The sequence below is a fragment of the Xiphias gladius genome, chromosome 21 (assembly GCF_016859285.1).
Source record: "Xiphias gladius isolate SHS-SW01 ecotype Sanya breed wild chromosome 21, ASM1685928v1, whole genome shotgun sequence".
Classification (NCBI taxonomy): Eukaryota; Metazoa; Chordata; class Actinopteri; order Istiophoriformes; family Xiphiidae; genus Xiphias; species Xiphias gladius.
In genome coordinates this window covers 15,673,743-15,700,207 of record NC_053420.1, presented here as the reverse complement: position 1 = coordinate 15,700,207, position 26,465 = coordinate 15,673,743, and the positions used below count along the sequence as shown (strand labels likewise).

Here is a 26,465-nt window from a genome sequence, read left to right as displayed (position 1 = left end):
CATTAAAAACGCCCCAAGCATTTAAATATTTCAAAGAGAGCCTCAGCTAACTCCAGAGAAGCCCTGAGCCTCTGTGTCTGTGTGTGTGTGCGCATCAATGACAAACACTTCTCTAAACTGTTTTTAAAACGCGGCTGAACTTAGAGCTTAAGGCTGGCGACTGAACACCAAGCTAATGTCTAAAAAGAGGAATGCTTCTCTGAATGATACAAACTGAAGTGCAAAAGATAAATCAGTCACACATTTCCTGTATCTCACTTACACTCTGTCACTCTTTAAGAATATATATACTGAATCAAATAAAAAATGCTCTGTATATACATAGAAAAGCAGAGAGGAGAACTGAGGCAGGGCAGTCATGAATATATTATCATGCAGTTATTCTGTGATGTTTCAGCTGTCCTGGACTGTCTGGTGTGTCACTGTGTACTTTACAGATGCTGTCTATGTCAACTCTCCAAAGAAAAACACAAGACAGCGTGCAAAAGACTCGTGCAGGAACACACACACACACACACACACACACACACACACACACACACACACACACACACACACACACACACACACACGCACACACACACGCGCACACACATTAAAGCACAAAACACGACTCTAGTGTGCATTTACTGGTTCTATTTGTGTGGTTATTATTATTTCACATTTTCCTTTGACCACAGCTCTTGTATTCTTTATAGTTTTTAATGGCTTGGTAAAGTGTGCTTAAAACATTTCAATATAAAAACCACTATGCGACAGGATGAATGAAAAAGAGACTGTGAAGAAGACACTCGGAGTGCCATCAGGTGTGAGGATAAAGTCAGGCTTGTCCCCATAGAGCATGACTGCAATTAATAATGAATGTCTAGTGTAGGGTCAAGGGGGGTTCAAATGATTCATCTCATCTCTGTTGATAATAGTTGAATATCTCTTATAGTAGCATATCTCAACAAGCAGTCACTTTATTTTGTCCAGGTTGAATCAATGCTTCAACAGGGAACTTATACCACAGCTCATTCTTGTTTTGTTTTCCCGCTTTACTTGACAGATATGTGGGTATTGCTTACAATGTCGCTTATAAGTGGTCATGTGACCAAACATCACATGATCTTTTATTAAAAGTGCCATCACCTCAAATTGGATGGACACTGAGGCTCAGAGTTCATCCTTGACCTTGGAAACAGCAGTTATCAAAATAATCTCATCCCGAAGCCCATTTGGTAGCTAATCAGAAGCTTTCAATTATATCGAATGATCTTTACCAGCAGGTGGTTTGTTTAGATGTCATGAAACTGTAGATGGTAAACAGCACTTTCAATCGGCTAGAATCAATATTTTTATATTAACAACGAATCACAGGGCTACTTGTATGTGAAAGTCGTCGCTCAAAGTGATGAAACCACAGACAATTATCATCCAACCACTGAGTTCCCCTGAACTCCACGTAGCTTTATGGCATCTTTCAGCTCATTTTGATTTTCCCGCCCACAACGTTACTGTTTGGTTCACTCTGACACTTCCGGCCGCAGCAGGTCAACATTGCTTTTTTTTTAAAAGCATGACCACAATCGTTTCCTTCTTAACCACGTGTTTATTATTGTAACCATGATGACAAAGCCAACGGAAACCCAAACCACAATGTTTCCTTCACCTTAATTAAGTGCTTATTTGAACCCCAAACAAGATCTTTTCCATGAACAAATAATGCACTGTGGTTTTTAATTTAGAGGAGACAAAGTTAGCAACTAGCTGATAAACATTGTGGAACATTTAGCAGCTAAAGAGCCAGAAGTCTCAGGAGTTGGTGGAAACCAAAACAGAAGTAAAAGGACAGTGAGTACTGGATACAAATTTTTCCGGTGAGCACAAGCAAGACTCCAAATTAATGCAAATTTCTTATCCACATATGTTGTCTGTGTGAACAGATAATTGTTTGCTAACAAGTTTGCCATATCAACTTTAAAGGTGACAATATGCCAATGTTATGTTTACACCTTTTTTCTGCTGGCCCCAAGTGGCCAACATATCTATTGGCTTAGATACGAAGGTTCAAAGTTCATTCTTGACCTTGGAAACAGCAGTCGAGAAAACAATCTCACCCTAAGCAGCTGCTCTTTTAGCAGCTGTTCTTGAGCTTTTAAACATATCACATTACCTTCATATTCATTAGCAGATAGAGTTTTTCTGTTTCAAAGTTCAAGAATGGACTTTGAACACCAAATGGGTGAACTCCATCTGTTGATGAGGATCATGTGACATGATCAAAAGGTCTCGAACATGCAAGTGGACGTTGTAGTCAGATTGTTTTCTAAACTTCATGAACATTATTCTAACAATGGGAATTTATCACAAAATGAAGCAATAGGTGTTCTCCTTAAAGCAATAGGTATTCTCCCTTAAAGCTATGGGTATTCTCCTTAAAGCACAAACAAACAAAATTCCATCTGTTGTTGCATGACGAAACTTGTAATTTTCTCCACACTGGGCTTTGTCTTATAGTACCCTGAAGAACATCAACATTTAATGTGCACACACTCTAGTTGAAGTAGAGGAGCGCGACAGAGAACATCAGTCAATTATTAATGTTTAAAAGGTTTGGAGAGCTCTGTTGATGAGGTTAGTGCTAGACATCTCCAAGGGATGTGTACTCGCAGAGAGCTGAGGGGTGTCAGCCGACTAACTGCCTCACCCATCAGGAACTGGCAGTGGCCCGTTGAGAACATAACCAGCTGAGGATAAAGGCAGACCTCATGCTGAAAATCCAAAAGGACAAGCCTTGTGAGTCAAAACTAAAGAAGGACTATTAAATGCCACGTCATGGCAACAGGAGAGCCTCTAGAGCAAAATCGGAGCTGAGGAGTCCTTGAAAGCATGGTAACCTGCAGGGAATCTGCTGGTCAGACGCATAAGGAACATCTGGAGTAGCAGCTAGTCAGTCCAGCTGTCAGATTCAATTTAATCTCAGAGGTGAAATATGCAGGCCTGCTTATCCTGTGTGCATGCTGAGCTCACAGTATAAAGACTGTCATGGGTATGGTGGTACTGTACCAAGTCTGAGGGTGGGGGAGGTGAGCTCAATGCAGGGTCAGAGGGGTGATATGAGTGGTATGAAAAGAGGAGTTTTGCAGGGAAAGTAGTCCAAACCTGCGAGTAAAAGCGATGGGTTCCTCTCAGAACGACACACATTTTAAAAGACGGTGTCTCTAAGGATTTTATCTAATCATTGATGGACTTTGTAGCTATGTTTACATTTTTACTCTGCCTCTGGAGACTTGGTCAACATCTAAACAAATTAATCGACAGTTAGACTCTACAAATGTTCCCTATGAATTTACCTCCTGAACTGAACACAGGCCATATGACAAACTGAAGAAAATAAATGGAATTCAACCATCATTAATTGTATTATTTACTCCTGTGTTTTTCCTCCTGTGACATGTCAAAATGTCTTTGGTGGAAAAGGCCATATTGCAGAGAAAGTAAAGGCTGTGGATTAGGTTAAAATTTTGAGATGGACCACGGTCAATCAATGATTCATTGTAACTCCCCTTACCCCCATCTATACTTACAGACAGGTCAGTAGGTTAAGTGGCAATAGAGGAATGGTTAGAAATCTGGGGTGCAGACAGCCACAGGAGTTGCAATATAAATCTGAAGAGTCGGGGACTAGAAAACAAGATAGAAAATAAGAAGAAAAAAAATTCTGGTACACAAATTATGTTTACTTTTTCCAATGGGGGGAGTTACTGTGTAAGTATCAACTAGTGTCTCAGTCCTCCGAGCATTAGGTTTTAAAATTAATAAGAGTAAGTGGGGGATTGTTAGGTAGTTGGGGGTAGGATTTTTAAAATATGTATCCATGTATCTCTACAATAATATATGTCTTCCTCAATCATGTGTGTCTGCATCAGCGAGAGTCTGTCGTAGTGTATCTCTGCCGTCTTTATTCATTCAGACAGACAGTGATTTGTGTGTCAGTTTAATTAAGTCAGTGGAGGTACCCCAGTCAGGTCATCCTGGCAAGGGGTCACAGAGTGAGATCCTGTAGGCGTGACAGGTCTACTGTCCTACTATCATTTTCATAAAACAAATTACAATCAAAGAAGTGTTTGCATTTACACTGCCTTTTCTCTGCCGTGCTGGCTGGTGCCATCTTCACCGGCCCCGTCTGTGTTTTGGATTAGCAAAGTCATGTCGACACATATAAAACTATATACAGTGCATATCAGAACATCAAGATTGAGGTCTGTTTTAGAGCTTGTTAAGGCTGAAGCAAAATACATTATTTGTAGTACTTATTTTGATGGTGGGCGACATCTTAAGAGAATCTGAACATGGAATAATGTGGTAGAATGAAAATGCTGTGTTTACTTGTCGTACTGTAGTGTTAGATTATGAGGTACCTATTTTTGGCAGGCTGCACTGGAAGGATGTGAAATGTCATGTGACCGCTTTATTAGGCCTATGCAGTAGATGGCAAATCATAGCATGCTCTCATACATAAATCACTGCAACACGGTTATTCAAATGTAACACACCATAGATCAGAGGTTACTGCACAAACCACAGGCTTTTGCCTTCAAATGCTGTTCACATTAAAGACCAGCGCTGTATGCTGGACATTTGCACTGGGCCAGATGCAGTCTGAAATTGAGTTTGAATAGTGAGTCTCTATTTAAGCAGATGAAGAGGTTGTGTGACCCCAGCGCGATCCAGTTTCCTGGCAGAGATACCAGCACACGCTGCAACAATTAATGGTTTTGAGCCTACAGACGGAGAGCGAGCAGCTCCGTCTTTATGGCTACCCCACCCTTCAACAACACACAGCCGCGGCTCGGGGGCCATTCAGAGGGGTTTTTTTGTTTTGGTTTGTTTTGTTTTTTTACACCCACTAATCTGCATCCGGCGCACTGCCCATCAGCCGAATAATGTTCCCCATTTCGGTGACAATATGACAGAAATCCCGTGGCAGCCATCTTAGGTGTAACCACTGCAGGACGATACGATGGGCTACAGTAGCCTAAAGGACGAGCCGCGCTTCCTACTCCCTGCGCCCTTGCTCCGTGTTCAGGACCGCGGCCAGCTCCCCGCGCCTGCGCCCCGTCCTGGCAGGCAGGGAGAGGCCATCGGCCGCTTTCACCGAGAGAGAGGAAAAAAAAAAAAAAAAAAAAGGAAGAAAGGGGGGAGGGAGAAAAAATTCGCTCTCCTTCCTCTCATCCTTACACTACACTCCCCCTACCTCGCCTCCCCCTCTCGCATCCGCAGCAGTGACTGGCCAATAAAATACATAAAACACGTAAGCGTCGACGAGCGCTCGGCGCAGGCGGAGAAAGCTCAGCGAGCAGCAGACCGGACCTCCTCCAGCGCCACTCGTACCGCTGGCATCTCTCAGCGAGCGAGTAACGACCCGGGCCTATCCCCGTCTTGACTTCGGGCATATTCTACCTTACATCTAGGCACGGAGAAGTCGGCGGCGCAGCCATCGTCGGGGGAGGTCGAAAAGCCTCAATCGCTAGGTCAGGTTATCTGTAGGGACGCGTCGCCTCTAGAGCAAGATGTTGGACCCGTCGTCCAGCGAGGAGGAATCGGACGGGATAGTGGAGGAGGAAAGCAAAGAGGCGATGGCACCCCAGGCCGGATCCCGCATCTCTCCAAGTAGGACCAGCGAGAGCTCGGGTGGGCTGGCGCCCAGCAGCAGCCGCAGCAGCGCCCGACCGACCAGCCCGAGCCCGTCAGCCGCCAGCGAGGAGAAGGAGGATCTGGAGAAGCTGCAGAGGGAGGAAGAGGAGCGTAAAAAGAAGCTGCAGTTGTATGTTTTTGTGATGCGATGCGTCGCCTACCCGTTCAATGCAAAGCAGCCCACAGACATGGCAAGGCGACAGCAGAAGGTAAGGGCCCTCGGTGCAAAGGCATATAATTAATAAGCACATGCTGACGAAACACCTCCTTTCGTATCTCAGATGTTGTCATTGATGACCTACATAAGCTCGAGCACAGAGGGGGCTTCGGCCACTAGGCCCGTCCGATAGCGCATGGATTCAGCCCAGTCCCAGTGAAACCCCTGCTTTGTCTTTCGACGCAAAATGCTGAAAATCCTCGGAGCATGACGGGAGCACATACAGGCGCTTCGAGCTCCGGATGGTGAAAGTGCACATGGTGGCTGCAGAGCTGCAGACTGAGTGCAGTCCACGGTCCTGCTCCATACAAGCTCACAAGTGAGATCAGTCTCAGCGAGCCCGTCAACTGAAAGGGCGTTCAGGAGATGGTGGATGGGCGATTTAAAACAGGACGGTGTCATTGTCCCTGTTGGCCTACAGCTCACCTCCTGCTTCCCATTTGATATGCGGCTGTATGTGGCTCCGTGTCCTGCCTTTCTGGCGGATGCCAAATTCCAACCCGTTAGCGCCATCACTTATCCCGTCAATTTGGCCTCCCAAGGTGACTTTTGGGCACAGACCTCTGGAGGAGGACTGCTTAATGGCCTTTCTCCTCTGCTCGTGAGCCAGGCTCCTCTCTATGGGTTACAGTAAATTAATTGCATTAACATTTTCCTATGTGCACAGATCTTATTTTGTATAAAATTTTCAGAGGAAGAAGAATTTACAGAAGGTCCAGCTTTTGAGATTTATATTAGTTACTGTAAGGGACAAGGCCCACATCCTGGTTTCACTGTGCTGCTGTGTTGCTCCATTGATGTTGAAGCCAGTTTTGGGTCATGATGTCCTTACTGTCAAAGTCACTATGCACAGGCCCTTCTGTACTAAAGGAACCTTGGATTGATCGTCAGTCAGGACAATGGCCCCAGTTTATTGTCCTTGTGTTGTGCATTTGACTGTCACAACAGAAATAGACCATCTAGTGTTTGACTGCCACACCAGTGGGCTGTCATTCATAAATTCACGCAATTATGCAATGATGAGCATGTTTTGTGTCGGGCTACCTTCATTTTGTGAAAACACCGATCGCCCCATTGCTCGGCGAGACAGTAGTATCAGCTTCTCGTAGCTCTCCTCACAAGGCATGGGTTGCGTTCAGTGTGGTCTGTGGACCTGCGGAAGATTCATTCAGCTCACTTCATCTAAGGCAGATCATGTGTCACTCATGCAAGGAAACACTGTAAACAATACTATGACTTGTGACTGTTGTGTTTGTTTAACCTGCATACAGTTTGTCTCTATCTGGACACAGTTCAGGCCATATGATCTGATTTTTCTGCTGACTCATGCACAAGTACATGTGGGAGGCATAAATAATGTTTCCATCTATGTGTTTGTTTGTAGTCCCGCTCAGTGTAGGTTACTGACAGTCTAATGCATGCTTAGTAACACACTTTCCTAACTGGTTGTGCAGGCAGCCACAATCCTCAGCTGTGGGTGAGTGAATGTCTGGACAAACAATCCACTGCTTGCTGTCAGACCACGAAATCAAAGTGTGTCTATCTGCCTACAGTCTGCCTCTAGACTTTGATTTGGTCTAAATTTGCAGTCTTTGGGATAAACCAAACCAAATTATACAAATTGTGCAACATTAAATTACGACAATAAAGTTTTATTTACCATTTTTTTGTACCGCATTTAATTGGTTTGAATTTAAGACACCGACAGAGGATGATTAATTACAGAAAAACATTTAACAACTCAGAGCCCTTAAATTGTAAGTTGATTACTTTGTGGCAGTTATGTGCATTTTTAGTGTCATTGTACAGTAGTCGTCATTTCACTGTCAGTTAACGACATTTCTGCCCTGTGTCGTTATGTAGAAAATAATTTATCACACAATACACTCTACTGGAGAAAAAATATTCAACATGGCTCCGATATTTTCTCTGTAGATTCCTCTCAGCCATGAACCTCCCGTGAATGTGGGCTCCTCAGATAACCGTTAACAATAATCTATTAAGAAATTCCTCATAGCGTAGGCTACGCAATCTGATATCTACCCTATTACAATTTTAGCTATTATAGATTAGTCATAGAAATATGATGAAGCAATTTCTGTAATGAAAAGACTTAAAGGCCTTAGAAAAACATGTGGAGCAGCTCCATGATAATCCATTATTAGAAGCTCTGGCACACAGACAGCAGTGATGGGCTATCACAGAGAAACAGACCAGGCTGCAGAGTATGCAAGCGCCACTGCTGCTTCTTAAAATGTGTTGCTATAACCTTGTGAAAGGGTAACACAATAGGACAGTAACAGGCGGTCGCTTCCTTTTGAGTGGGCGAGGGAAATATTTTCTCATTCAGTCTGAAAGATGTCTTCACTAGCAGCAGCATAAGGCCGCTGCTGTTGAAATGCTGGTTGAGTGTTCTGTGCATATTGCATATTGAAATATCGGTCTTTCGATTGTTCCGTTTGTCGGTCAGCCAACCATTTCTTTCCAGACTGAAATACCTCAACAACTTTCAGATGGATTGCCATGAAATTTTGTACAGACATTTGTGGTCCCCAGGGGATGAAACCTACTGACTTTGTTTATCCCTTGACTTTTCATCTAGCTCCACCAGCAGGTCAAAGTAGATTTGGCACAGAATTTTGTCCAGACATTCATGGTTCCCAGTTCCCAGTCTAATGACTAATGGTGATCTGCTGACTTTTCCTGTAGTGCCACCATGAGCTTCATATTTATGGTTTTGTGTGAAATATCTCAACAACTTCTGCAGGGATTTTTATGAAATTTTTTCCCCTCAGGATGAATTGTAATATTAATTTTCGTGATCTGAATTTTCATCTAGCGCCATCGTCAGGTCAAAATCTTAGCATGTCCAGCTTTTTGGTTTGTGAGCAAAAGGCTGTACTTGTCTAGTGCTGATACGCGTCTAATACGCTTAACAGTGAACACGGTAAACACTGTACCTGCTAAACATCAGCATGTTTATATTATCACTGAACATTTTAGCATGCTGACAATAGCTTTCAGCTTTGAGCACCACTGAACCTAGCCTTGCTTGGTATTGTTAAAAAAAAAGTGAAAAAATTCTAATACTCTTATTTAATGTAGATTTGAATCATAAATTAAAGCTCTCATGAAGTCAAATCGAACCAAACATTAGCAATTAAACTACTAAAAACGAAATCTGACAAATCAAACTCATATGCTTTTTATAGATCACAGTGTTTGTATTTTTCATTTACTGAGTAATGTGAGGATTTTTTTTTTTTTTCCAATTAACGATTGTGTTGCCCCAAAGATAACTGGACCCAATCATCTCATCTGCCAGCAGGTTTGTTTCATAGAGTGCCTCTTGGCTCAGCATTTTTATAATATACATTACGCTGTTGATACTCCGAGGGAGAGGAGCTGTGAATTGTGCAGAAGGCTTCGTGATATGAATGTTAAGTAGACTCAGATTTAAATCAGTGATACTTGGATGAAGTTGACCCCTTTGCTGTTTAGTGCTAAGCCTGTTAAAATATTTTGGGTGTCCCACTGAGGGCTGGTTTTACATGGACTGGGTTTTATTCCATGCTCTTTTGTTATGAACAATATTACTATTGTTATGTAGTTATGAATAATAGCCTTGTAATGAATGCAAAAACTATTGCACTTAATGACGACGTAGTGTATTTGGAACAGACCCAATAAGGATAGTGATGCGGTGGCATAGGTGTCATCTCCTCTAATTTGCCATTTGTTTGGGTAAAAGATAGAAAATGTTAGCAGGACAATATTAATTAAAATGTGAATAAAAGTTAATGGTGAAGTAATCATTGGATTGTGAAGGCATATAGTGCATCAATTTCGAAACCAGAAAAACAGCCAAGAAACATTAAAGCTCTATGGAAGAGCTGAGCCTGTGCATTCATACACGGTCATACATGGACATAATTATTTAATCTTTGCTGATGACTGGTGATACATTTATTCTACGGATGAATATGATGATATGATATGTGGCGATGATTCAGGTAACTGTGGCATTTGAGCGGATGGATAACGGGCAGATAACACTGAGATATGGAGATGGAAAACAGAAGAAGGAACTGAGGGGGAGAGGGAGATGGCTGACATCAGTGGAAGAGGCATGGGTATAATTAGCAACATTAAAAAATTAATAAGCATATAATCCAACTGGTGTAAGTGCAGCAGGATTTTAGGAAGTGGTTAACATGTGTTGTCCCCTCTTTCTCCTCTATTCATTGAAAGAAATCAGAAGTCCATTTTCCAAGACCATATTTGAACAATGAAAATGTAGATACAGATAACTGATGTTTAACTGCTCGAGCACGGTATGTCCCTGAAACACAAGTCATGCGGACAAAAGAGAGTGCCAGAAAATGGAGAGCTCAAACATGACACTGAAATCATTTGCATTATTATGTAAAATCTTTAAATGGTGTTGTGCCTGGAAAAAAGCATCCCTTGACAATAAAAGCTTGACTTTGGTGTCAAAGTCAAGCTTTGGGTTGACAATAAAACATGTCAATCATCATTTGAAAGCTGGTGCTGAAAAACGTTAAGTAGCAGATGTTTTAGCATGTTTTAGCAACACTTGCGTTGAAGAATAAAGGTGTCCATCAACGGTATGGATATGAAAGTGGATTCAAAAGGGGTGACAGCTGAAAAGCAGCAGGCGAAATACTCCCCACCCACAATCTGCGCAGCAGCCTGTAACATATCACAGCCTCACAAATTAAACATCTCCTCCGTCTCCATATAACCAAGTGGGAAAGCTAAGATCTTATTTGTCAGAGTTGTTACTAACAACAAATTTTTCCAAAGGTTTGACTTCTTTGAAAGTAGCAATCACAGTCAGGATCAAATTGACTCATATTTGCCTATTTAAATAATCCAGTAGTGTGACCGGATATTTGGTACACATGGCAGTCGTGTACCTGCACAAAAAATAGCTAGGGAAATGCAAATGTTATAGCACAGAGTTTCTGTATGAGAATGTACAGGATTTTATGTTTGAAGGAAGCATTATCTAAAGGACTATTCCTCATGAGAGACAAAGATCTGCAGATCTGTGATCTGGCTGGAAAGCAGCATCTCACATAGAGTTGTTTCTCTCAAGTACAGTATGTATTTGTCAAATATAGTAGAACCTAGTACATGTCCTCACGTAGCCTATTTATTTTTGTCTGTCATCCAATGGGGCATTTCAATTCTGTGAGACAAATGTTAACCATCTACAGTTACTGTTTGTTCAGCCTTAATCCTGGTGGCACAACAAAAAAAGATCCCTATTTGCTAAGGGACACAGTCCTTGGACAAAGTGCCCATATGTCTGGCTGTGGACAGTTAATTTGTCCTCATAATGTATGCATGGATTGAGACAGATTAATCTGCAGGGCTCCTGTCATTTTTTTTTTTTTTTTTTTAATTTATTGCTGTACAAGATATAATCCCTGCTCCAAATGCTGCACATTTGTCATTCTCAAAAAAAACTGGAAAGTGAAAGCTGGTTTGGACATAAGACATCAGCAGCCCTGGTTAGCAATGCAAGTGAAAAATGCAGATACATTGTCACTTTTATTACGGTCTTAAAAAGATTCTGACTAACCTTAACAAAATTAAAATTAGGGCTGCAGCTAGCAATTATTTTCATTAGCAATTTATGTGCTGATTATTTTCTTCAATCAATAATTTTGATCAATAAAATACCAAAATAGTGAAAAATCCCCATCACACAGTCTCATGTGACATCTTAAATTGCCTGTTTTGTCGGATCAACTGTCAAAATTTTAAATATTCCATTTAATATCATATAAGGCTGAGAAAACCAGCATACACGTTTTTAGCAGTAAGAACATTTTTTTTCTTTTTTTTTGAAATAAATGACTGAAATTCTCAATTGACTCTCAAAATAGTTTCCAATCAACTGTAAGTCAACTGACTGATTGCTTAATAGACTCATTGTTAAAGCTCTAATCAAAATTCTAATGGTATCTAGAAACCATTTAATTGGAGTTGTGTTGGAAGAAAACAGCTGGGGTCCAGGTTTACATGCTGCCAGATGTTGATATCAACACCGCAACAAGTAAAATATTGATACTGTATGTGAAATAGTCACTAGTAACTGAGACTGGTGGACTGCTGGAGCTACCTCAAGTAGGCCAACGCCTTCTTTGCACCTTGTGCTTGGACAATAACAGCGACTACACATGCCTGTGCTGTGTTGACATATTAATCATAATACTATCTACACTGTTCAGACACATCCGTACATTCATCTATCTAAACCAAAGCAAATCAAGATTAAATCAGCATCATGTTCCTGTCTTCTTAAACTGTCATAATCACATACTTTTTTCTTACACTGTAATTGTGACATTTTTTCCCTCATAATTACAAGATAGTTTTCCTCATAATTATGAGATACTAAGTCATAATTAGGAGGTATGGAAGTTATAATCACTGTACGAATTTTCTTTGATGAATATGATGTGAGGCTGTACATCATTGCACTTTAGAAATCTCTTTTGAGGGAAGGCAGGCAGCTGTTGGTGGTCGTTAAGAGCACGTGAATGTGTTTGTGCTGTTATGTTGAACCATATGAAGGACTGCTTTAAATTGAAGATTACTCAGGTATGAATGGGAAAAGACAAAGTAGAGAGAGACCGAGAGAGAGATAAGAAGTGGTTATTTTACACATTAAAGTAAGAGACAGAGGTAAGAGCTATAGCCGGATCATTACTGCTCGCCTCTGTTGAACCTCTCTCTCCCTCCTTCCCTTCTCTGATGAGTCTCACTGAGGCGTAAAGAACACAAACAGCAGCCTGGAGCAGCCATGAGGACGTACGCCAGGTAGACACTCAACGTACCTCTCCTGTGTTATCAGGGGGATTCAGGTTCCTGTGCTGCCCCCTTCAAACACCACTCACCTTCTGTCAAACACCAAATCTAAATCTGTGTCTGAGGCCTTCTGTCGTAAGCTAAAATCATCGCTTTGATCACTTACCATTCATGTAAAATGATAGAAGGAGCCTTATCATCCATATACCGAAGCATTAAGACAACTTCAATACTAGATACTAGATAGTAGATACTTCAATACCATACTAGATCCACGTGAATAACAAGAGATAAAAATGGAAAAAGAAAGCTGAAGGAATAGGTAAATTAAACAACAAAAGTATGAATAAAAGTTATGTTTATATTTCATATGAAATTGGTAAGTTACACCTCTGCTATTAATTCGACAAAATGTGCTATGGTTTTTGAAACCCAACCCTTAAATACTCCTGTCTACTTTTGTTTCCAGCAACACTGAGAAATATTTTGTGAAACCCACTCAAGTAAAAAGCAAGTGAAGAGCATGATTCAAAAGTTTGATTAATCTAATCTGTGAGATCTATTGTCACTGCATTTTTAACTAAGATACAAACCTTACTGAACATCAACCAAGACTAACAGAGTGGCAAAAAAAAAAAAATAATAAAAATTGAGATGAGCACATTTAAAAGCAGTGTGTGTGAGTGAGAAAGATTGACTGGTCAGAGAAAGAAGGAAAAAGACAGTATGTGATTTGTGATGGGAAGTTAGCAGGAAAGGATTGATGTCTTAGACGGTTGATAAGAGTAATGCACCAGCAAAGGAAAAAGATACCAACCCACAGTCCGATTTATATCCTCTACAGAATGACGTAGCATTGTAGCACTGCAGTAGGTACTTTTTATTTTGAACCAAAGCTGAATAACACTATCACAAAAGCACCCAAGAGATGAATGCAAAATAAATGGATAATAAAAGTTTATGAAAAAGCACCAGATCATGCAATGCAATGCAACATAAAGGACTGATTTTATTGTTTTGGACCAAATTTATGCAAATTGCCCCATTGATTTTATCCTCTCAGTGTCCATATCATTTATGTTATATTAGGTTAAGGGCTTATTTTCTCCTGAGTAACTGAATGAGCCACAACGAGGAACCAGCTGAGTAGTATAGCAGCTGCCAGTGAGGTAGTGGTGTGATAGTGGATGACTGTTACAAGAAGGGGCTTTAGCTGGTTGTGAACACAGTGTTCTCCTGTATATATCAGCAGCGTCACAGCTCCTGAATATAACAACAGTGTGGAGACTGGTTAAACAGAGCCAGAGCTCCCGGTTTTATCCCTGTTTGCTGCGTGTCACGCTGTCTGTGGAGTATACACCTGGCTGTTTACTAACCCAGCTGAGTGGTATTTACTCACAGAATGCTGTCTCTGTGTGTGTGTGTGTCTTCAGTAGAAATCTATGTGAGCGTGTCTGGTTGGGGATAATAGCTTGTGCATCTGTCGTTGTATAATTGTTGTTTTGTGACCACTGTCACTACATGATGCTGGTGTTTTGTGTTTGATGAGGCCTGTTGCTGGTAGATTTTGTGCAGCTGCCATGCAGCGCTTGCTCCCGCCCTCTGTTTTGCTGTTTACTCAGATGTGGGCCGGTGGTGTCATCTGCAACATAAATAAAGTGTGCTTTGTCTAGCGAGGGGATTCAACCATACCATGTTTGCTGAAAACCAACATCAGCACTGGCAACAACTCTTTCCTGAGCAAACAGATATAAAACACAATAAGAACGTTTAGTTTGCATGATATTGTTTTATCCCTTTGTACATTCGATTTCATGTAAAGTTTACCCTTCACATAAATCATCATATTATAAACTCACAGTACATTAAACACGTCTGATGTTTAGTCTCTCCATTTTATATAACATGGCTTTTTTTTTGCAGCATTTTTAGATTTCCATGTTACCTCAGTCCTTAGACTAACGTTTAATTTTGGTGTTTTTTTATGAATCATTTACAAATGTGTTTACCACTGCCCACCACGAAAAACTGCAAATCTAATGTGCAGCCATTTCATTTTAGAAAACACCTTGATTTAACTTCCCCTTTCGGCTTTTGTTAACTTCTAGAAGAAGCTCAACTGTGAGTCAGCACAGTAGAGGCTTTACTGGACTGAACAACGATACAGTAGCCTCAGTATATACTGCATTCAATTTACTAATTACTGCACTCATCACAGCCCTGCAAGGACAGCTGATATACTTTAAACCTCACAAGCTGTGTTCATTTAAATTTTCAAGAGATAAGTTTGAGATCAATTTTGAATAGAATCATTATGTATAATCATTGTATATTTTATTTAATCTGCTGTTTTACTGGTTTAGTCTTTCTTTATTAACACAGTGGTATACTTCCTTACTACACACACACACACACACACACACACACACACACACACACACACACACACACACACACACACACAGAGGAGCTGCTCTTCAAAATCTCCTTAATCACTTGTCATAATTGAGCATGACATGTACTCCTCTTTCTCTGCTTCACAGGAAACAGAGAAAAATGAGTGACCAACTGATGAGAAGATAAAGTACTTTCAAAAGACATAATATTGAACAGTAGTTACATAGAACAACATTAAACAACGTAGCTACCGTTAATGATACAAAGGTCATGTCAGTATTTTTCTGAGACTTTAGGGTTTCAGGGACATGGGAGGGGTTTATTTACATTCTATAATTATTAAACTAACACTTGGTTTATATTTTGTAGGCTGACTCCAGTAAATTTTAGACTTAATATATTCAAGTTAGTTTACTTTTAGGCCAGCCAATAAATAAATAAAGTATTCACCATTTCCCCACCAGATTCTTGTTCTTGGCAGAGTGCAAAAGGCTATGAAACAACATTTTGACCTTCATGTTGGACTCTTGGCCTCAGATTTTTGTGTTTATCTCCAATAATGTAATGTTTAAAAAAAAAAAAAGGTATTACATAGAAAATGACAATTTTAACTCATTATATTAAGTATGAGGGACCTAACCTACAAAAATATTTATAATTTATTATAAATCCAGTTTTTAAATCAACGATTCTTGATCATTGAACATTTCACAGCGACTCCAATATTGTATCAGCCACATGGCCGAACTATAAACTCTAATCCATAGTCATTTTGAACCGTTATGAAGTTACTGTACATCAAGCCCATGCAGTGTGCACATCTCCTCTATTGATATGTGAAGGGTGATTAATGTCACTGCCCACTTCATTGCAAGCCAATGAATCAGTGTGTAACACTGCAATCTTGATAAGAGCCACAGAGAGAGAATCAATACCAGCAAAGCAGGAAAGTACGTCTTGGGAGTCTGGCAACACTGATGAAAATGGAGACATTTTCTGTCATCCATCAACTTACTATTCAGCACAGTCCTCTAATCAGCAATGAAATAAAAAGTAAGCAGGCCTGAAAGTCATGAAGACTTTATGCAGCTGAACTGCGATTTGGTGAAGAAGTGGACACATTTTACCTGGTTAAATTTTTTGTTCTTCAATATCAGCTCTTCACAAACATGCGCGCACACACACACACACACACACACACACACACACACACACAAACACACTTAACAGCTCGCTTTATTGTCACATAAAGTCATATCAGGCAAGAGAAACTATCAGCAGAAGCAAAAGCATTAGCTCTGACCTTCTTCAGGTAAAACACAAATGTGATGTTCTTCCAGTGTCTTGATCACTGCCAGTACACATCTCCTACATTTTACTCTAATATCTTTGTAATTCTTCTGCTAATATGTGAGTTTAGAGACGCCACTCTGTCCTTGGCCACATGAATTGCAGCTAGGACTGCAACTAACAATTATTTTCATTGTCAATTAATCTGCCAATTATTTCCCAGATTAATCAATTAAGTGTATAAATAGTGTAATAGTACCATTATCTCCCAGATCCCAAGTTGATGACTTCAAATTGCTTATTTTATCCCAAAGAAACCCGAAGCTATTTGGGTTAACATTATAAATCACAGAAAACCCATCAAATTCTCACAGTTAGAGGCTGGAAACTGAATATTTGGTACAGTTTGAAAATTTATTTTAACAATTAATAAGTTATCAAAATAGACATTTTCTGTCAATTAATTCATTGAGTAATTGTTTTAGCTCTGATTACAGGTCCTCACTAAGATACAATTAAACTGATCAAAGCTCTAATCTGTCTATACACTATAGCCTAGTTTAGAGCTGAAATGATTAGTCGATTAATTGATGATCAGAAAATTAATTTGCAACTATTTCGAAAATTGATTCATCTTTTAAAGTAATTTTTCAAGCAAAAATACCAAACACTTCCAAGTTTGACCTCTTCAGTTACGGGAATTTACTGTTCCTCTCTCACAGTAAACAAGATTTATTTGGGTTTTTGGAGTGTTAATTGGACAAAAGAGTTTTTTTGAAGAAATCAATTTAGTCATTAGGAAGTTGTAACTGGCATTTTTCACTATTTATTGACATTAAATAGACCAAACAATTAATCAATTTAAACAGTAAATCAGTTGGTATAAACCAGTGGTTGGTTGTATTCAGGAAAGCCTCAGTATGTGTGTTCTCAGGTCTAGTGGCTCCAATGTTTGCCTTGCCCTAAAACATTCAGTCAGCTCTGTTCAAATCTGTTTTCAAAAGCCCAGCAGCCCTTCAACAGAAACCATCTCAGGCTTCATATTGTACCTTTACATATTACACATTATTCATACTAGTTTCTCACAGTGTTTTTTCTTTCCCTCTTTTTGAATCGACAGTAGCTCATCACATGCCTACACTCCAATCTAAGCATTAATGCATACTTTTTTAATTAAAATGTTTTCTCTACGTAAAACTTCTACTTAGAATTATTGCTATTTCAGAATTTAATTTAATAATGTATGTATTCTCATTAGAAAAACAAGGAAAGTCTCATTAATGAATCTAAGTCTCTACATTATATACTCTATCATCAAGTATATTTCATTAAGTTGAACCATTATATCATGTACATTATGATAAAGACAATCCAAGCAAGTTTATTAAGTAAATCTAGCTAAAACTAATGCACTCTCATGCAACAGTTCTACAATAAATCCTCCCTTCATGAAGGTTACTATGTTCAGTTTGTGTTGAACTGTTGTAGAGAGGCGTTATTGCATTATACAGGCGTTTCTATTATTTTGTCCACCCTAGTTATATCAATGAGGGTAGGCTACGTAACAGAAACACCTCTTTGTATAATGCAATACAATTAAACAGCGTCACAAAGTATACCCTCCAAAATGATCATACAGGTGAACCAGCACCTCTCTACAACAGTTTCAACACAAACTGAATATTATAACCTTCATGCAGTCTTTATTGCAGAACTGTTGTGTTAGACTGCATTAGTTTTAACTAGGTGTACCTAAAACTGTATTTATCCTCAGCCCTATCACTTTGAGAAATGGAAATGCAACCAAGGACGAGTATGTTGACTTCAGCCTCTAAGTGCCCCCGTAGACCAGATTGATTTACATACAGGTGTTAATATTAACATTTCTTGCCTCAGGATGTTCCTTGAACCCCATGGTCTATTACAACATAGCAGGGATGTTCCCCACACTCTTTAATCTCACATCTAGCTGTTGCCAAGATGAATAAATTGGTGGAAAAGGAGTGATGTTTTAGTGAAATGATTTGTGATACGTTGAGTTCGTGTTTGTATTATTTTTATTGACAAGAGAGGGCCAGTTGACAGGAGAGGTCAACTCATTGTCAACCTCCTCTGTGTGTGTGTGTCTATATTTTATGTGTCTGTATTTATATGCACCTTTGTAAAGCTTTCTTATTAAACCAGAACTGGGCACTTTTACTTACTGTAATAGAGAACGTTACATTACATGCCCCTCATTTTCTGAACATTACTGGTGCAGGGTTGGGGTAATACAATGGATATGCAGATGGTGTTGAGATTGCCTCACAGGCACATAATATGTGGTACTTTTCCATCTCACTCCTACACCAAAGCCTGTCACTTGCAATGTGAGGCTAAGAAGCTTGTATACACACTCGTTACAAGCAGGTCCCTGTGCTTGTTTGATATACGCAACAGCTTGAACTGTTAGATTGAAGGCAGTTGTGAGAGGGAGAGTCTTGTCGGTCTATTGACTGTGGGGTCACACACTCAGTAACCATGTGTGAAATCAATCCAAGGACATCTAGACCTGAGTGAGGAATGAAAACTGAGACAAAGGGAGAGAAAACATCACACATGTGCAGCGCAATATATATCATGCTAACATGCACACAGTGACAATGCTATCATTTTGATGTTTAGCAAGTATAATGTTTACCATGTTTACCATCTTAGTTTTAAATGCTAGCATTTACTAAATAGCACTAAACATAGCTAATGGTGACACTAGATAGAAAGTTGAATGAATGTTGAAAAGGAATCCCCAAAGTGATTACAATTTATCTTGAAGGGGACACCAATGTTAGTACAAAATTGAATGGAAATCCATCTACTGGTTGTCAGGATTTCTCACAAAAATAAAATACAGTATATCAACCTGCTGGTGGGACATGAAGAACAGTCAGGTGATAATCAAAACCTTCGAGATTCATTGTCTGGGAACCATGAACCATGAACATTTGGTGCCAATACACATTCATTGTTTTGAATTTTCACAGATAAGTGAAAACTATGAGTAGCTTAGTGGCACTAGAGGAAAACTGGGCTTCAAAATAGTCAATAGAATTGATCCTCTGGACACTTTGAATGTCTGTACAAAATTCCATTGCCATCTATCCAACAGCTGTTGAGATACTTGGACCAAAGCGGTCGACCGTCCAATCGACAGGCTGACAGACTGACATTGCTTTCGCTATAACTTCACTGCTAACATGGCTAAAACGGAATGTGATTTATTTCCTTGTCTTTTGTATTTCATTATGGCTGTTATGGATCATTTCTTCCCTGCAGACTCATCATGTTAGGGAAGTTCAATTGCAGCACTGGAATCTGACACAGGTGTGCCTTTTCACCTCTCCTGTTTGTCAAATTCATGGACAGGATATCAAATCTCAGCTGAGGCCCAGAGTGTCCAGTTGGGTTATATTAAGGTGGCATCTCTTCCATTTATAGGATGATGTTGTCCTTTTGGCTTCATCGGAATGTGGTTAGGGAGGGGGAGTATCCAAGTGGAAGAATTCAGGTACCTCAGGGTTTTACAATGAGTGATGGTAAAAAAGGCTTGTAAGATTGACCAGCCTTTAGGGAGCACTGGCTGCTGTAGTGCAGGATTTGTATCAGACTTTAAGTAGTAAAGACAGAGCTGAGCTATAAAGCAAAGCTCTCAGTTTAACCATCAATCTTAATTCCTGCTCTCACCTGCAGTCACAATCCCTGGGTAGCGACTCAAAGAATGAGACTGTGGATACAGTCAACTGAGATGACGTTCCTGGTATCCCTCCATGTGATAGTAATAGGAGCTCAGAGATTTGGAAGGACCTTGTTATTGAGATACTGCTCAAGGGGATGCAAAGGCAGACTTAGGAAACACTGCAGGGATTACATTCCCCAGTTGGCCTGGGAGTACTTAGTGTTCCCCAGAGTGAGCTGGGTTCTGAGTTAAAAGGATGTTTGGGCAGCTCTGCTTGCCTAGTGCCCAGAATAAACTAAGATGTGCTTCTTTTTACACATTATCCTATGCTTGCTTTAACACCGAGGTGTCCGCTGTTTACCCCTTGCTTCCACAGATAACCAAGCAGCAGCTTCAGCAGACCAAGGATCGTTTCCAGGCCTTCCTCAATGGAGACACACAAATTGTGGCTGATGAGGCATTCATCAATGCTGTGCAGAGCTACTATGAGGTACCAACTCACCATAACCGTAGTAGCTGAATCACAGTCTGGACCATTATGTTATCCAGGGACTTGATGCTTTCAAATTAATAATGGAATGTGTTGTGCATATACTTTATTCATACGTGTGCTTTTCTGTCTTTTTTCTCTATAAAAATGCAGCTTAATATTCATTAACCATTGATATCTATTACAATTTTGCGACGTATAGTATTTTATACACAGGATTCGTTGTTGTATATGCACCATATCCTCTGGGTCGCTTTTGTAGCAGATTTAAAAACAGGAAATTACCAGATTTCAGTCTAAAAAGTCCAAAAAGCACTACAGAGTCCTCTTGCTATTCCATGTCAAAATGCTTGTATTCAGACGGCTGAGTGGTAAAATGGTGGCTGAGGCTTTTCACTGCACAGATTATGAGTCAGACCATGCGGCTGACACAGCCATCTTTTCCAACCTCACTGTTAAATCTGCAGATGAAAACGTCATTATTATCATGCATAGGGTACAAAAGGCATGGCAGATATTGGGATACATTAAAGGCCAAATTCATGATGGAAAAACAGGTGTAGCCATTATGAAAAACTTAAGTATGAGACTGGAACCATCAGAAAACATATATAGACTGCCACAGAAGTTAATCACAGGATGACCTCAATCTAGTTTATGATATTAAATGTTAATGTGAAATATACTATGATTTAAAACTGGGAGGGTAATAAAAATGATAAAAACTGCACACAAAAGCTGGGGTTTTCAAAACCGATAGATGAAAACTTGAATATTCTGTATGTATCCAATCATGTATGACGCTCACTGACATGCTGCACAAAAAAAAAAAAAAAAAAGCACGAGTGAAAGTGAGTGAGGAACAAAAGTCTCATTGGACCATCACCAGTGTCATACTAAAGTCTAGGCAAACATACTTTATAAAGTGAGGAGCAGTTTCAAAGAAGCATTTCTGAAACACGTAAATATGACATAACCGTGATTCCAATTTTCTCTCTACTTATGTGCCCTGTCATATTCTACTGTAAGAATGCAAATATCAATAGAAAATACAGAAAATGGATGGTACGCAGTATAAACTATAGGCTTTAACATTTTTTTTCCCTCCAGGATGAGGTGTTTAATAATATCTCTTTTGGGTATGTCGTCTATGGGAAATTAAGGTGATCCTTACACTTGACAATGAACCTATGGTTCTATTTAACAAGACCTGTGATTGTAGCAGTTGAAACAATTGTTTTGAAGTACTGTCTATAGATGGATTGTTGTAATGATTTTATTATTGCACTTGTGTGGCTAAGAGGCCTTGTATGATACTTGAAAACTAAACCATCCTAGAAAATGTGTTGAATGATTAAATAATTGTAGACACTTGAAATCAATACGGCTTACTTCTTGATTTAAGCAGTGTGTTTGCTAGACCTAAGTAAGACACTGATGATTGTGGAATGATGAACAAACTGCACTATGTAAACGTAATTTCTAAGAGCAGTATGAAAATGCTACGTTTTAATTTATTTTTTTTCTCTTGGGTTTATCATTTATTCAATTTCGGTGATTCTCCTTTAAAAGTTTCAAGGGCCCTTCCAGGGGCCTTAGACATATGTTTTATGAGCCCAGGGGGGCCTACCTATGGAGCAGCCTGTCACCTTAGCATAAACGGAAAGAAGCCAAGCTATGCTGTTTGAGGTTCAATTTATGGCCAGTGCATAGGTAGCACGTGAACATTAAATATGTTTCCATCTTATTGGATGATGTGTTTGGGTTGAAGTAAAGATAACCAATTGGGACTAAGTTCTTTGTCTCAAGAAACACTATAAAAGGATGTTTGTAAGACTTTTTCTATTGAGAGAGACTCTCCTTTGACTTTTTGTGATAAGGTTTGTTTGTCTCCTATATTGCAACTTACAATATATTTCACTTTAACCCTATCAGTGTTTTGTGTGTTTAATTTTGTTCACAGTCTTTTGTAGAAAATCTTCCGCAACACCTTTTCAGTCTGTTGTTAGCAGGAGATAGAAAGCAGCCTTGGCCGTGTTGAGTCAAAGCCTTTTATAGTGTATTCAGTATGCCTCTGGTTTCCTTTTGCTGGCGAAGACAGACATTTACTATTGGAGACAATATTATGTATTGTAACTATGAGTCTGTTCAGAAGTCTTATGCTCATTATTTCTAATAATTTAAAATAAAAATTGCTTATTTTTTTATGTATCTTTAGCTCTTACATAAGTGCAATTAATGACATTGGTCTCTCACAATGTAGGTGTTCCTAAAGAGTGACCGCGTTGCTAAAATGGTCCAGAGTGGCGGCTTCTCAGCCAGTGATTTCAGGGAAGTGTTCAAGAGGCATATCGAGAAGCGTGTGCGCAGCCTTCCGGAGATTGATGGACTAAGCAAGGAGACAGTGCTCAGCTCCTGGATGGCCAAGTTCGACACCATCTACCGTGGTGACGAGGATCCACGCAAGGCGCAGCAACGCATGACTGCCAGTGCTGCCTCTGAGTTGATCCTCAGCAAGGACCAGCTGTACGAGATGTTCCAAAATATCCTCGGCATCAAAAAGTTTGAGCACCAGCTGCTTTACCAAGCCTGTCAGGTGAGTTTCTCAAGGCTACAGGTGATACGTCTCAGAAGGTTTTTACACTTGGCCCAGATACTGGAGTGCTGGCCTACTAATGCTTCATTTTAATCATCATCTGTTTTCACACATACAATCCTTTGAAAGCATGGATTGATTGCCTAACAGTATAAACTATTAATGACAATTCTGTAATAAATGCCATTTCTTATTTTCTTAATATTAGATCCTGCTTCGAGTTGTTTGCAATGCACTGTGCACTTTGTGTTCTACACACCACAACATCCCATTTCCTGATTCCACGGCTTTTACTTGTGCTGCAGATCATAAACTGTAGATCCTGGGGTTTGCCTACAGTTGAACCCAGAACAACGCTTGAGGTCGACTTTTCTGTGGATGCACTGATCTGATATGTTGGATCTATATTAGCTCTCATACTGGCCTTATTGCGCAGATGGGGAATCGCCATGACATGATCTATTAAATACAGTTTTTCTGAGTGTCATTCGAACATTGTTCAAAGCTTTTCCACAGTTGGTTACATTAACTCAGTCTGTCAAACCCTGGCCTTGTGTTACCTTACATAGAAATGATTCCAATTAGTTCCATGCAGTAAGGGATACAACGGATACATTTGAGGAAAAAGAGAACTATCAGATCAGTGTATCTACAGATAAGATAAGATATCGGAATCAGTATCATTTGGGCCAGCACATCCCCACGTTTTTTCTGACTACCTCCACATAAGTAGGAAATTTCACAATTCACCAAAACTAACAAATTCTTGGAAAAAAACGCTGCTGCTGTAGAAAAACTATCCAACTGGGCCAAGTGCAAAGACTGTTAAATCACCAGAATACCATCTAAATATGTGATGTTACAGTTATAATTATATAAGTTTATATTGCTTACTCTAGGCATTTTTCGATGTTTTAGTATTAAACATGTAATTGTTATTTACGGCATTAATTGGAAATATTGGAAATGTTTTTTAAAAAAGTCTCCTCAAGATATATCTCCTGATACCATGCCAGCAATGCTTCATTGTGGGGAAGATATGCTGAGATTGCAGACGGATAATAGTGGACACTGGGGTGCTTGTGTCAGACATATTGTAACTCTCCTTCTCTTGTTGTCTTCACTGCTTTACCGCTCTCTATGGGAAGTCTGAAAGTAGCACTAATGTATTCTTTCTTCAGGAGCTTGATTAGAAGTATTATCATGGCAGGATTTGGAGGAAACCTCTGACACATTTTCTCATCCTTTAACTTGCTCTTTCATTTCATTTAAATCTAGCGGACACACTTCTAGGAAGTCAATGAGTTTAAAACGCTGAATTTCTTTGGAACAGGTGTCATCCTTCATTCAGCAGTTGCTAACGTATAAATCTGTTCAGATGGCATGAGGTGCTGTTAAACAAATTAGATTGTTCAGTATTGTTCAAATGTCTCAGTTGGCAAAGATCAATAAAGGCTCTGTTCTACGGAGTGTTCATTAGTTAGATGCTTCTAGGGCTGAGGTGATATATATCACCATAGCCTCCATATCCAGTGTGCATTATTCCTCCCAAGCCTTTGAAGATGCCTAACCTAGTTTTTTTTATGTGGTGCAAGCAGAGCTTTTAGTATAGGGTCAGAAATCTGCAGGCAGAACATAATACCATCTTCCTGAAGAGAACCCACTCTGAGCAATACAGAGCTACGAGTTAGAACAAGCAATGAGTTAGAAGACTGAACAATACACCATCGTAAAGGCATACATGTTGCAGAATTGTGTGTATACAGCTTCATATTGTAGTGTAATATTGATTTTTGAAAATTACAGGTAGGAAAAAATGACATATGGATCCAGGTCATAGCAGTGAAAGGGGGCAGATTTGTTTTAAATTGATAATTCACATACCTACATGTGAACAAACAGTACAAAAATTCCATCAGAGAATTAAAATGGGTCGTCTCTCTTTTCACTTGTTGTTGTAGTGAATATATCAGACTGCACTAATGATGACTTTGAGCATCTCTTCAGTAAGCAACCAGCCACGATACTTTCCCTTCTACCAAATAATAAAATCCTCACTAAAAAGGAGATGTGGCAATCCAGTCGGCATGGCTCAGGGCTTCTGGGATTTGATGAAAGGTTTTCATGGACTGGCTAGGATTCAGAGGCCATCACTTTTTTTTCTTTTTTTTTTAGCTGTTATCGTTAGGGATTTACATTTTTTGCAGTTACATCCAAACAGAAGAAAGGAAGCACTGGTCTATTTCTGTCTCATGCTGAATTAAGAGCAGCCCCTGGAAATGACTAACAGACTGATTAGAGTGGCAGAGCCAGCCGCTGCGCCAGCCAGACTCTGAGCCTGCTCTGCTCCCTGATGGCTGCACAGTTATTTAGCATGACCAAACAACTGTAAGAAAATTTGTTTGGTATCTACACTGCAAAACCATAATTGGTTTAGTTATATTAATAGAACTTTGAGTTCACTTTTCATGTAGCCTACAGTAACATTTCCTAAAATAAAACAGAGCCGTGTTTGAGAATCTGGCTGTGGTACGTTTCACAGTTTGTTTGTTTAGTTTAAGTAAAGCCGCTATGGCGGAAATCAGTCACATAACTGCAGACTGTCTAGAGACAAGCACATAAAAAGTTTTCTGTATCTCCCAAATCCTTCAACCAAAAGGCCTTTGCTATGCATACATTTTTCTGGGAGTACAGCACATTCTGCACATTACACATCAGACACTGCATGACATTTAGCAGGTTGACATTTATGAAGCTTATTATGACACCATTTTTCTGTTGTATTACGGTGTTGTGCAATGAAAGACAAACAGGAATCTCAAACAGACTCCAATATTTCAGTTCTCTCAAAATTATCTAGTTGATGCTTTATGTAAAAAAAAGTTTGTTTTTCTTTATTTGTAACCCTTATTTATCATTTGTATTTGCAGTGTGTGCTTCAGATTTTTTTGTATGTGGTAAGGAACCTATATATATATATAGGCTTAATCTAAATTTCCAGAATCTCCACATCTTAAGTATATACTTTAAGTTATATTATTTGAATTTTACCACAGCGGGCTTAACAAAAACACACACAGTTACAACCATGTCTTTGGTATGAATCCGTAGATGCTAACTTTACCATTATCGCTGCTTTAATGGATCTTTGGCCACTAGGGGGCAGCAGAACTCCAAAACAAGCTGACAGGTGTAAAGCTACCAACATATTACCAGCTTATTAAGGTTTTTAGAAAATTGT

At 39.6% G+C, this 26,465-nt stretch overlaps 1 protein-coding gene across 1 annotated transcript in view; it reads left to right on the top strand.

The window, feature by feature from the left end:
• Nucleotides 1-5,555: 5,555 nt before the first annotated feature.
• cadpsb (Ca2+-dependent activator protein for secretion b) overlaps nt 5,556-26,465 on the top strand; it is a 64,872-nt gene continuing 43,962 nt past the window's right edge. Inside the window, exons 1-3 of the mRNA XM_040159019.1 lie at nt 5,556-5,888; nt 20,515-20,628; nt 22,892-23,224. Coding sequence (XP_040014953.1) covers nt 5,556-5,888; nt 20,515-20,628; nt 22,892-23,224 — 780 coding nt within the window. The remainder of the gene's footprint in view (nt 5,889-20,514; nt 20,629-22,891; nt 23,225-26,465) is intronic.